Source organism: Electrophorus electricus, chromosome 7, assembly GCF_013358815.1.
Source record: "Electrophorus electricus isolate fEleEle1 chromosome 7, fEleEle1.pri, whole genome shotgun sequence".
In the NCBI taxonomy this organism is placed as follows: Eukaryota; Metazoa; Chordata; class Actinopteri; order Gymnotiformes; family Gymnotidae; genus Electrophorus; species Electrophorus electricus.
In genome coordinates this window covers 9,012,522-9,025,855 of record NC_049541.1, presented here as the reverse complement: position 1 = coordinate 9,025,855, position 13,334 = coordinate 9,012,522, and the positions used below count along the sequence as shown (strand labels likewise).

Genomic DNA, 13,334 nt, shown 5'->3' with positions numbered 1-13,334 from the left:
CAACATCCCAGTTTAACTGTGTCCATAAACCTTTGGCTCTGCAACTTTATTCAAGAGACTGGGCACTTTATTAAAACGCTCAGCTCTTTGCTGTAGTTTTCTCAGTTGTGCGAACTGATAAAATGCCTTCTTCTAGTGATTAAAGCAGACATAGGCCGAATGGATTATAATAAATAGAATAATTCTGTCCAATATTAGACAGAGGTCAAAAACACAAACAATAAAAACACACTTAATCACACTTATTACGCCTTAATTCATTTTTGGAAGCACACACAACCAGATAGACTTCCTTGTGATGTACTGAATGTCGACAAAGAACTATAGCTACCTAAATGAATAGTTTAATATTAGGTCGTATATTATATTAAAACCGTATAAAATCGTGTTATAAACATCGGGCTCTATAAAGTAGGCCTGTATGTACCCCGGATAGCGCAGCCCCCTGATTACTCGAAAAATCATTTATTGTTATATTATAACATTACAGGCGGCCCTGCTAACGTCTGTAGCCAATAAGCTTCTTTCCTCGAGGAAAAGGTCAATTTATCTTCCAATAAGAGGAGTTTTTAAATTACAGGGTGAAAATAATAGGACGAGACCGTTTCTGCGTCCTTACGTACTCAAATCCCACCTCTGACAGTGCTTTTGTTTCGAAAGGGGCCGGGGAAAATGTGCCCCATGTCGAACAATCCGTCGTCTCTTTGTGTCACGATTCGATAGTTACAGTCGGCAAGTACTTCATTCGTGTTGGTGATATTGTTTTCATCCGTCGATAAAATGTTCTTTAGTCTTAGCCAGGAAGCCCGCAGTAGCCTACTCTTTCACTCGAGTAGGCTATGTAAATCCGGAGCGCTGCGGTCGCCTGCAGCGCGAGGATTGTATTTGCGTTGTTAACTTGCCACTTTTGCCTTACGGCTGCAGATCGGACGGGACGGACTCGCCTACACGCGAGCCAGTTACAGACAACGACACCGTCTTCCCTTTTTAGTTTTCATTTCACATTTACGCTTGAAAGGCCTCCGAGAGTTGTTTGATGTTGAAATGTCACAAAGCCCTTCGACTTGATTTAATATATTGTTTCAACAAGAGGAAGCGGATAGGCTAAGTGATGTTTTGGTACGTGGCCTGCTTTCGACCTCTCGCACTGAAACTTAACAACTGAAATATGGGACAAAGCAAAGGACTATTGGAATAGGCTGTCTTTCCAAACGGCTTTCCTAATGTTCTGGGTCGTCTGTTTTTTTTTTATTTGATTCGACATTGATTTATTGTACCGCATCTCCTGACTTCAATGGAAGTATGTTACCAGCTGCCGGTGCTGCCGCTGGACCGGCCGGTACCGAAACACGTCCTCGGCCGGCGCGGTGCAATCTGCCTCACCTCCAGCCAAGTCCTGTTTGGTGGACCGGCCCCTCGCCAGCTCTCAAAGGTACGTCAACTCATCCGGGACCCCGTGTCAGTTGGAGTGAGGAGCAGCAACCCGTAGAAGTTTAAAGACACAGCGCGGGCTCAACGGGCCTATACGCGCATGTCTGCAGCATTGAACTTCCTTTGGAGTAGCTTTCTTAGGTTCGGCTGGTAAACATGGTTTAACACATTTTGATAATCTCTTCCACACTTGCACGTGGCATTATAGAACCCAGAAGAGACTTATATCCCTGGGAAAATAACGTGTGTCCGAGTGGAGTTATGCGCCTATTACTATTTAATTGGCCAAATTACTGTATATTGTTAAAAACGTGTTGCATCTGTACTGTGGGTTCGTGGCAGCAGCGGGGTAAGCCTTTCCCTGAATACTGTACTGTATAGTATTTCCTCATTTTAAAGCAAGAAGGCCTTTATTATTAGCTGATGAGATGATTCAGGTGTGTTTCAAAGCAGTGGAAACACTACATTATGCAATGTTGTGACACCTTAAACTGACAGTAAATCTGACACCCAGAATTCTGAGGTGTTATCAGTGTTAAAGTACTGAATTGTGATTTATAGCAAAATAATATTCTTGTAGTATTCAGTACTATATGAAACTGTTCTAAGGTCAGTCTAAAAACTTTGTATAGAGACAGAACACTGCACCATCATCTAGGAGTTGTGTACATGCATAGATGTGAATGCTCGTACACAAACATGGATTGATGGCAGAACGTTGACAGGGAAAAGCAGGAAGTCGAGGCCGTTATTTTCCAAAATGTCAGGAGAGCATGCACTTAACAAACTCCTCACCTTTATTCTGAGAGAGCTGGATGAACTCTCAGCACGTATTGTAAGGAAGGAATTTGCAGGAAGTTCACAAACCTACTTATAATCATGCCCCTGTATGTACACACGCAAACACACACAAATGCTTATTACATTCTATAAGGACTTTAGATAACATTCAAATTAAATGTAAATCTAAAAATCCAACCTCTCTGCAGGAAGTGCAGAGAGCGGAGTGGAACTATCTCTGACTGATACGCACATTCCCTAACACACACTCACACACACATACATGAATGTGTTCTTCTCACTTACTACAAAATGCACTTTTTTTGTGCAAGGGAAATTTGTTACAGTTTGTTACACATTTCTTTTGTTTGGAGAAATTTAGCTACATTACGTACCATACCTTTAGTTGTCCACAGAGAGCTCAGGGAGTCATGATGTGATTCAATAACTTTATAAACTGTCTTTAGTAATACTGTAGGATAAATCATGGGAGAGCTGTGCCCCAAACAGAGATAACACTATAATTTTACTCCATGCAAGCTGAATTTTACAAAAAATCTTTCTTTCAGGCAGCCAGCTGAGTGAATGTAGAGAGAGATGTAGAAAGAGAGAGAATTTGTTGAGGCTGCTCTGTATTAGCAGCTTAATCTATATGAATGTGTCGATTAAAAGGGTGCTGTATAATAGAAATGCTGAGTGAGACTGTGGGTCAGGGTGATTTGGCTAGATTTGAATGATTGCATACTGTTGGTTTTATCATTTGCATCATATTTGACAGTAAAAGATTAAAACAAAAAAGTTTAACTGACAGGCACACAGGCATTATTTTAAAGTATTTGGTGCCTACTTCCCCGAATCTGTTATGGTTTTGTGTGCATGTTTGTGTGTGAATAAAAGTGACATAATTTAATTATCCTTTTTAATATTTTAAATAATACTTGTCTAGTATTGTTGTACATGCTGTTGAAATTTGTTTAGCAAGATTGTGCTATTTGTGTTGACCAGTGGGGCATTCCACTCAGTGAGGCATTTTCATAAAGTAGCTTTCCTCTGTAACCAAAATTATTTGGGCCTCAATTTAGGATTGTCCCATAGGAATGTCTCTCACTTCTTCTGTTGCACTATCTTGACTTTGGACTTTGTTACCTGGCAAAGAGGGGAATTTAGCTTTGTGTAGTAGTAGTAGTAGTAGTAGTAGTAGTAATAATAATAATAATAATAACATTAAACAAAAATAATAATATAAACAACAACTACAACTTGGCCTTTTTAAAAATAAAATCTCAAAGTGTATTTTATATAAAAGATCATTCAAAGCTAATTGTTACTGAACTCAAGAGTCATCTATAAATTGTAGCTAATTGTGATCGACATCCAAATCTGAGAGCTAATCTTTCTGAGCAACTCAGCGATGTTAAATACATGTATTTGAAGTTTAAAGAGATTTTTGAAGTGATTAATCCCACCCAAACACATCTTTAATATTATCTGTAAGCTATATTTCCATCTTTATCACTGCTGTTTTCTACCTACTATTGTAGAGAGACAATGAATAAATAAATTAGCCACTCTTCCCGGACATCCATGTTAATGTTTCATGTGAGCATGATTGTGCATGTATAACGGGTGCTTTGTGTGTGTCTATTATTCAAGCATTCACAAAACACTTAAAATGCACTCTAACTCATTACTGCTACTGTTTGTGTTACTTGTGCAGTTTTCACAGTTTTGATCTTCTGAAGTAAACAAAAGCAGAAATGTTTTTGGATCCTAAGACTTATCAATCTGTTTTAAGTTATCAGATGGTTACAAAAAAGCATTTGAAGGCAGTCTAAGGCTGGGCTGTTAGGTCTCTTTCTTGAATTAGTTTCTTCAATTGTAAATCAAACAAATGTCAGCATGTGGGCTGATTTCAGGACATTTAGACAATGATATGGTAAATACATCTGCTTGCCTGAAACCTTGGCAAGGGTTGTATAAATATTAGCAATAGAGATGTGTACTGCAGTGTTGCAGTTTACATATTGCTTTGTTTGTGTGTTTATGATAGAGACGAGGAGCGATCTCGTATGACAGCTCAGACCAAACGGCCCTCTTCATTCGCATGCTAGGTATGTCAGCATCTCACTGTAAACACACTTTAAAAAAAAAAACAACACACTCCTACAGTAAAAACTGGTGTTTTTTTGGGTTTTTTTAAGGTTCAGGTGGTAGGTGGTGTTGGGTGTTTTATCCAGAACTCAAACGGGGGGGAAAAAAGAGGACTGAAAAGGGACTTTATTAAATATAATTTATTTATAATTTATAATGTCCTTTATTTATTTATAGTTTATAATATCCTTTATTATAATATTCTTTGAAAACAATTATGTAATTACAAGAAGAAATATTTAGGTAGAGGGAAAGGATCCATCATGCATAGATTACAGAAGGCAGTTATTACAGTATGTGAGATGTGAAAATATTGTGAGATCTGAGAATAATGTTATCTTATTTTTAAGGAACTTGTCGCAATTCTCCTGCCTTTGCATAAATTAGGCTGCCTTGGTCTGAATAAGGCCCGCATTGGTTGCAGCATGCCACAGTGTTGTATATCTAGCAAGTGGGAAATCAGTAACAGTAGAAGAGAAGTTTTATTAATTTTTGTGTTACCTATACACATTTTCTGCAGTGGCAAGCTGAAAATTGCACAAACTGATATAATGAGCAGCTAGTAAACACATGTTTTCACTATAAAGTAAGGTAACGTGATTTGTCTACATAATGCAATCTCACTCACCTTTCAGTGACAGTAGGTCACTGCAGAGGTCAATTACAAGCTTTAACATGCACGAGTTGGAATGTCACGCCAGTGCATGATACCACTGCTGTGGCAGGCAACCTACTGTGGAAAGTTTCACCCTCTATCTGTCTGCAAATCCACAGATACTTCATTAAAAAAAACAACCCTAATTTGATATGAATTCTAGCCTGAAGTATTACATAATTGCTTGTAGCGCAACATATTGTAAAGAAAAGCAGATCAAGAAAATAACAACTAACATTGTTAGGTTTATGTAGAATGAGACTTGAGTGTAGAGTTCATTTTATACTAGTGCCAGGTATTATACTAGTTTTTAAAATCTGTCTGATTTTTCACATATTTGCAGTGTTTAACTGAAAAAATTGTTGTTCATGTATTTCCTTCTGTGGGCTTGATCAGTTTGCTTAACATGGTTCTCTAAAAGTACTATGTTCAAAGTGTTTCAATTAGAAATTACTTTTAAAAGCTTAGTATTTGTCTTGCAAATAAAAATAAAAATCTAATAAAAATAATATTGGTTTCAGCCAGTACTGAAGGTACTGAAAATGTAGTATTGCAACATCTTTAGTCATAAACTACAGAACAATTTGGAATGGAAATTAAGATAATTTTGAAAACTGTCATTATTTGCAGATATTGTTATCTAATATTACTATGTGTATCAGTGCCGCATAGTAATATTAGATAATAATTACAACGAAATAACCAAGGGCTTACATTTATTTCAGTTAGCCAAATCCTAGCTTCATCATTTTTCAACACTTACTGCTTTAAAGCCCTTTCTAAAAACTGAGTAATATCGTGCAGATTAATGCAGTATGGTCTTGCATCACAAAAATCTCAGATCACAACTCCATCTGGTTTCTCTAATATGTGCAAGTCTTCAGCAATGAAACTAATGCATGCAGTCATATGAGCAATAACAATCAATAACAATCAATAACAAAAGTTACTACAGCCCTCACTAGGCCACGTTTGGGACTATACATGTGGGTCTTTAGCAGTCAGGAAAGCAGGGTAGAATAATTGCTTATTGAAATAGCCATTTACTGCTGGATTATTCACTTAACAGAACAAAATCTATCAGTTATAAATTATGTTCAGTGCAATGATCAGTTGATTTCTGTGTGGAAAGTCTATGATGGAGCAGCTATAGACGAATTAATAATTTTTTTTACTAATACATGGAATTCACTTTTTGATAATATATGGGAAACATTAAATAGAGGAATATTTAACTAAATAAAGATTTAAGTATTTGAAGAGGAATTTAGGATGTTATAACCTTAGTTCACTTGCACCAGCACTGTTTCAGAAGAGCTTCAGAACTTAAGTCTAATGAATTATGTATTGCATATGGTCATATAAAGTGAACATCAGTTGTTTACATGTACAGCATTGTCTTAGGCAAAGTGACAGTGAGTTTAAATACCACAGCAGTCAGTGATTAATCTAGATCTTGTCTGGTGCACGCGCGCACGCACACACACACAAAGGATGTGTGCATATACGGACACACCCACCCTCACCCCCAGAATGTTTCTACAGTAAACATTAAAAATTTCCAGTATTTACCTATTTATTAATATTTATTGCTCTTAGAACACCCAACCACTTGTAAAAATGTAAATATATTATATATATTTAACGATATTTAGATTGTAAACCCTTTTTTTTGTTTTGCACTGCCTTGTGGTCTCTGTAAAAGAAGCAAGGTAAAATGTTATTGTACCCGAGTTCAGTGACGATAAAGATTAAATTCTATATGCAGAAAGATTACCAGAAAGCATTAGGTCTCTTGATGGTCCCTGAAAAATGCTTGTTCTAACCTTTAGCTTTTTTATTCTTAAAGTTACTTAGGGTAGATCACTTCACCAGAAGAGAACACTTATCGATAATTTGGAATGAAACCTGATACATCCAGGTAACCTTTGAGGAAACATATTAATTGTTATTTCAAGTTATAAATTGGGTTTGGGTGTGTTACATTGCAGATGTTCGACTGAGATCTCAAACAGGTTATACGCTCGAGCGACAGGTGAGTGCAGAGAAGAGCGAGAAGAAAGTCAGACATGAAAGTACACAGAGACGACAACACGCACACTTCTGCACAGACTTCAGGCCTCTTTTGTGTGAGTACATGCACGAATGAACATAGATGATCACCTATACTCATATCGACTGTACCGTGATAAACAGAGAAGGAAGTCAAAAAAGAGTCATATTTGTTGATGGTGACCAGATTATATTTATATAGTTCTGTTTTGTAAAGCATCTGTTGAAATTCATTGAGGTTTGCTTTACTTTTTGTTTGGGATTTTTTTTTGTTGTTGTTTCAGACTTGTAGCATTCAGACCTGTAGTATCCTATGAACCTAGTGATACAGAGGATATGCCATATGTCTGCATTTTTATGGGGCTGAAGATTTTTACCTTAAGAACACTTATTTTAGAATAGAAAATGGTTTTCATTCTCATTTTAGTTAACACTGGGAAAATGGAGAGAAAACCAGGCTATACAGTGTCCTTTAAATGATGTTTGGCTTCAGACAAAGAAACTGTGTGATTTGTTAACGTGTGTGTGCATTTGTACATCTGTACATAAGCCTATTGTGCATGCATGTGGGTGTATGTGTTTATATGATGAATACCTGTATGTGTATCAGCATATAGGTTTGTATGTACATGTGTTTGTAAGGATTTAGTGGAATGTTGAGATAGAATGCTGTTTTTTAAAAGCTCATCAGTCTTCTAGAGCACAGGGATCTATAACAGTCATAACTGGTCTGAACATGCTTAACTGAAAATAATTTATAATACTGTCCCTAAACACACAAGAGAACACATTTGAGTAAATCTTGATCTGCTAGTACAAGTATATGGATGAAGTCATGAATGTAACTAATAACTGTAGAGTCAGTGTTAAAGGTAAGAAAAAGGCCACATTTAAAAGACAATAATCGTCTATTAATAATCATCTAATAGACTAATAATAGTTAATAGTCTTTTTTAATTGTTAGGCAAAAGTTATCAAATTATTAATTTAAAAGAGCACACTGAAAAAGATTATTTCTCACTCTTTGTAAACAAATGTTTTGATGTTGTTTGCATGTTTGTAAACAGGGTGTTTTGGTGTTGTTTGTGCAGCGCGGAGGGGCACTGTGAGATCAGAAGCAGCTCAACTGGGCAGAAGTGTTCGGAGCTTCCAGAGCAACTTGCACTCACCACATTACAGCAAACATCACACCCAGGCCACACATCACATGCTAGACCAGAAGTACATTGGCCAAGCTAAGGTGTGAGAAAGAAGGATAAATTGAGTTTAAGATAAGGAATATAGAGAATGGAGCAAAAGGTTAGAACAGAGAGAGAACTCTGTTGTTCTGTGTAATTTCTAATGGAGCAGATTTAGACAGGGTTTGGGTCAGTTTTACGATTTTAAAAACAGTTTGGTGTATGTTTGGTGTATTTTATGGTGAAATCTTGTTCCTGATTTTTTTTTTTATTGTTTTTAATGGTGTAGTCTTCAATAATGGAATCTTCTTTTGGTTGTAGTGTATGCTGCAGAAGGTCGGAAGCTGGAACTTTGATATTTTCCTGTTTGAACGGCTTTCAAATGGTGAGACACCTGCTTGTGAGTGGCTGTAACTCTTCATTATATACTGTATGTTTAAACAAAGAACTTGATTCTGCTTATTTATTTTGTGTGTGTGTGTATCGTTTGAGATGTGGAGGAATGGGAAAGCACTTTTTTTCTTGACATTTTTGTTCAGTAAAATCAATGAGTTCTTGTATTATTGTCTTATAAAAATTTATATTGTATTAATATTGTTTTGCTGTGTGTTGTGACGATATTGTGTGATTTGAAGTCCAAAGAATTACAGCCCTAATTCATCAAGATGATTACCTCCTAACACAGGAAATAGTTTGGTGGACTTGACATTTCATCTCTTCAGTGAATACGGTCTGATTAAACTCTTCCGTCTGGACCTTCTCAAACTACGACGTTTCTTAGGCAATAACCCCCCTCCCACACACACACTGCTAAATACAGTGGGTAATACATACTTCAAATGAGATTAGCATGCATGGTGTTATTTGATGTTATCTTGTGTTATCATAGTGATAGTTCAAGAAGCCTACCATAGTGAAAACCCATATCACAATGCTCTCCACGCTGCTGATGTCACACAGGCCATGTACTGCTACCTACAGGAGCCACAGGTGTGTATGTGTGTGTGTTTTCAGGTATGAAATTCAGTAAGTGGAAAGGAGGGTTATTACATAGGAAGGGATAGAGTATTACTGGGGTTAAGTTGAGGGAAAGGAAAGAGAGAGTGAGGACATAAAGGCTATAAAATAACTTTGTACTTTTAACAATGTGAGTGTTTGGAAGCAAAAATGGTGTGCATCTACTGCACTCATAAGAAACTGGGTATGCAAATGTCTGTGTTTCTCTAGCTCTCTGAGTCTCTGACATCCTGTGATATCCTGTTGGGTTTGCTGGCAGCTGCAACTCATGATTTGGATCACCCAGGTGTCAATCAAACTTTCCTTATCAATACCAACCATTACCTGGCCTCACTTTACCAAGTAAGAGTACCGATCAGTTAGCAGAATGTATGGTGTGTTCATAGAGATTGATTGATAATTGATATTAAATACCAGAATTAAAATCTTGATTCTGCATGCATATTATTGTAGTGGTAGAGACATTTTCAGAGTACTGATGCTTTTGATATTTTGCCATTTGTAAAATGTGTCTGTTGTAGAACACATCTGTACTGGAGAATCACCACTGGAAATCTGCTGTCAGCCTGCTTAGAGAATCAGGTCTTCTGTCCCATTTCCCATCTGAAGACAGGTACACATGCACACACTCACTGGCCTAACTCTGTAATATTTATTTTGCACAAGAAAACTTGAAACTCTAAAATCTATAGTTCCAAAGTCCTAGAATATTCTAAATTGTACTTGCCAAAGTGTATATTGCTGATGTCCTTATGTAAACTATATTATACCATCTAACTAAATCTCTCCATTGAGCAACTGTGGACAGTGTTCCATAATGTAAATAAGAGTGTGCAGAATAAAGCTTCACTATGCGATCATTATCTTCACAGTGGGACTAGCCCTCAGTTTGTTCTTCTTCTTTCCTCTGTTTGTTTTGTGTAGTTTAGTTCTGAGGGTTAAAATATTTTTTAATAGAAAAGGTGTCTGTGTTTTTGTGTGTCTGTGTGTGTAGGCAGTGCTTGGAGACAAGGTTGGGTTCTCTGATACTGGCAACTGATATCAGCAGACAGAACGAATATCTTAGTGAGTTCAGAACTCGCCTGGACCGAGCAGAGCTGCACATGAACAACAGCCAGGACAGACACTTCATACTTCAGGTGTATTACTCACTACAACAGCAGTTACAACGCAAACAAAGATGAAAGCATGACAGGCAAAAAACACAATTAATAGAAATGCAACTCTGAAATATATGCATATTAAGAAAACATCTTATAACACTTAACACCAGTTGTAACAACAATACTGTGGATTCACTGAACATAGGAAAAAATTGGACATGTTTCTGAACATTCCTGATTAACACTGAACATTATGTAGACACACATAATGTTAAAAATTCTACAATAATGCTAAATCTCTCCCCCTTTCACTTTTTAAGATGGCACTGAAATGTGCCGATATCTGTAACCCATGCAGACCCTGGCACCTCTGCAAACTCTGGAGCCACAAAGTTACTGAGGAGTTCTTTAATCAAGGTACACAACCCAGCTTGTGGGTTTGAAATAAAATTCACCTAATTTCTGCTATGACATCAATCTGTGTACAGGGATAATTGGACTGTGTGGATGTGTTTGTGTTTAGGTGATATTGAAAGAAGGCTGAATTTGGACGTGAGCATTTTGTGTGACAGAAACTCCAACAGTGTGGCAAAAATACAAATCGGTAACAATCATGGACGTATAAATACACAAAAACACTCGCGAATGTGCAGGAACTCACTCACACAAACTTGTGCATACAACCAATGCATATAACCATTCTCTTTCTTGCCTCCGTCCTTCTTTCTCTGTAGGGTTCATATCTTTTGTGGTGGAGCCGTTGTTTGTGGAATGGGCTCGATTCTCAGACACACCTCTTTCCCATGTTATGCTGGGTCACATGACTTCTAATAAGTTCAACTGGACTCACCTACCACAGAAGGATCTGAGAGGAACCACCCAGAGCACATTCTCTTAAGCTCTACCTCAGGGCAGCCTGGGACCATAATCTCTTTATACACACAGAGAGAAAAAATTATAAATACTGCATCAATGGCAGGGAGGTTAAGAGACTGAAGCACTGCCAGCCCCAAGGAGCATACACATGCTTCTACACACTTCCCACTTCAGTCAACCACTAATATTATTATTTTAAATATAATTTATTGTATTTAATGAGTGCTTTTTCTTCCTAAACCTAGAGCAATATGGAGATACCTCACACTGCCTGCTCTTCCAGTGCTCCTTAACATGATCTTGTTTAATTTATTTTGTGTTTGAAACAGTTGGAAGACATTAAGGGAATAGAAACCCAACACACTTGCAGACAGAGTCAGGGAGCTGGGGGATGCATGTGCTCCTCTGGACAGCTGTGCTAATGTTCTACACTCACAGTTGAACTTTGCAAGTGATTACATGTGTTGTGCAGTATTTCTTTCATCCATTTCTTTCATCCCTCTTTCACAACACACAAAAATACACTCACACTGAAGTGCACTGATGCAATTAATGCCATAAAACAAGTTTGTTTCTGTCTTTGTACTGTGAACCATGACCATCTTGGTCACGCACATCACAGCATGAACCAGCACTACTCCTGTCCCTGCTACTATGAATGAAAACATATGTATGAGTGCCCACGTGTGCGCACGCACACACCGAAATAGAGTGCGAATTTTAGTTTTTGTTTGTAAATCCAGCCTGCAATGTGAGTTTGCCTACAGAGACTGCACTCTGGGTAGGGCACACCACTGATTAGAGAGCAGCTACACACCTCACTGTTATAAAGAATTATAGCAATGTTTATAAAGACAGCAAGGCTCTGCAAGTTAATATGCCTCATACAGACAATGATTCCCAGTGGGCTCTAAAGTATATATTGTTTTTATAAAAGCTCAAAAGAGGGAAGAGTTTGAGAACTTGGCTGATTTATAAGCTATGCATAAGGCTGAGTGACCAAACATGTCATGTAGAGAGCGCAACACTCTTTTTATTTTGTTGTTTTAAATTTGATATTTGCCACATTATTGATATGCTGTTAATCCATTTTCTTGTCACTCTAAGCTTGGTTTATCCCCCACTGCACAAGACAGTTTGTATTGTTAGTCTAGCATGAGTCATTGCCTTTCATGACATTTTAATAAAGCCTGTTTAGATGTAAGGAGTATTCACTCAAGAGATACTCCAAACACATGCAGCCAGATTCTCTTATTATTTTGCATTCTCCTAGTGTGTACTAGGAGCCTGAGTCAAAAATGCTGTTTACCATTTTGTGAGAAGTCCTTTTTGAGTAGAATCTTAGCAGACTGAAGGAGAGCCATTTCTAACTTTTTGCCAAACTGGTTTTGATACATGCCCATTGCGGTAACATTTTCTTTAATAAAATGAAAATTGACAGAAAATATTTGGTCTCCTTTAATGTTTTATATTTGTCACAGTAGTTTAATATTCTCTTTTAAGATTACATAATAGTGGTGTTCATAGCCAAGGCAAACATTTTCAAGTTTAAATATTTTACTTATGTTCAGTTAAATAGTTTTATACGGTCCAGGATTAATAAGTGCCCCATGTTTGTGGCCTTCATTAAACAGGCATGCACTAAAAACTTAATTGCCTGTATTTTTGAAATAATTTTTTAAAAATTATTTAATTAATCTACCAGTTATCTCCCAAATATCTGTCACTGAGCAAGATCGTCCTACAATCCCTTAGGCTCCCGTCTCACCTGACCTAACCTTCACCACTATGTCTCTGTTTACATGTTCCCACAAACCTGTCATGTTGTACAAAACAGGGGGAGTGGAATACGTTTAAGAAATGAAACCTTTTTATAGATCCTTTCATCATCAAAGTCAGCTAAAAACCATATCAGTACAATACCGAAAAGTTGCCTACCTGAAAAAATATCGTGCGTAGTTTTTTTTTGTGCAATTAATTACACTATTGCAAATAATCGGTGCAATAGGATGGGCTTGAACACATTTATTGGAATAAATTTAAAGTTAGCATTGATTGGCTTGTACCGATAGATCTCGTCCAATCATACGA

General features: G+C 37.2%; 1 protein-coding gene across 3 annotated transcripts; it reads left to right on the top strand.

The window, feature by feature from the left end:
• The first annotated feature begins 639 nt into the window (after positions 1-639).
• LOC113587322 (high affinity cAMP-specific 3',5'-cyclic phosphodiesterase 7A-like) lies at positions 640-12,688 on the top strand. Of its 3 annotated transcripts, none has more exons than XM_027025938.2 (13): positions 640-1,119; positions 1,302-1,432; positions 7,009-7,146; positions 8,137-8,309; positions 8,569-8,632; positions 8,933-9,028; positions 9,137-9,237; positions 9,475-9,606; positions 9,786-9,877; positions 10,259-10,403; positions 10,688-10,784; positions 10,891-10,971; positions 11,102-12,688. In XM_027025938.2, exons 1-13 carry the CDS (start codon positions 1,112-1,114, stop codon positions 11,263-11,265), a joined length of 1,422 nt encoding a protein of 473 aa, XP_026881739.2. In that variant the 5' UTR covers positions 640-1,111; the 3' UTR covers positions 11,266-12,688. The 3 variants fall into 3 exon arrangements, with proteins under 3 accessions (XP_026881739.2, XP_026881738.2, XP_026881737.2); XM_027025937.2 differs by adding an exon at positions 4,262-4,322 and having other exon boundaries at positions 640-1,432; positions 8,161-8,309; XM_027025936.2 differs by adding an exon at positions 4,262-4,322 and having other exon boundaries at positions 640-1,432.
• The last annotated feature ends 646 nt before the right edge of the window (positions 12,689-13,334 follow it).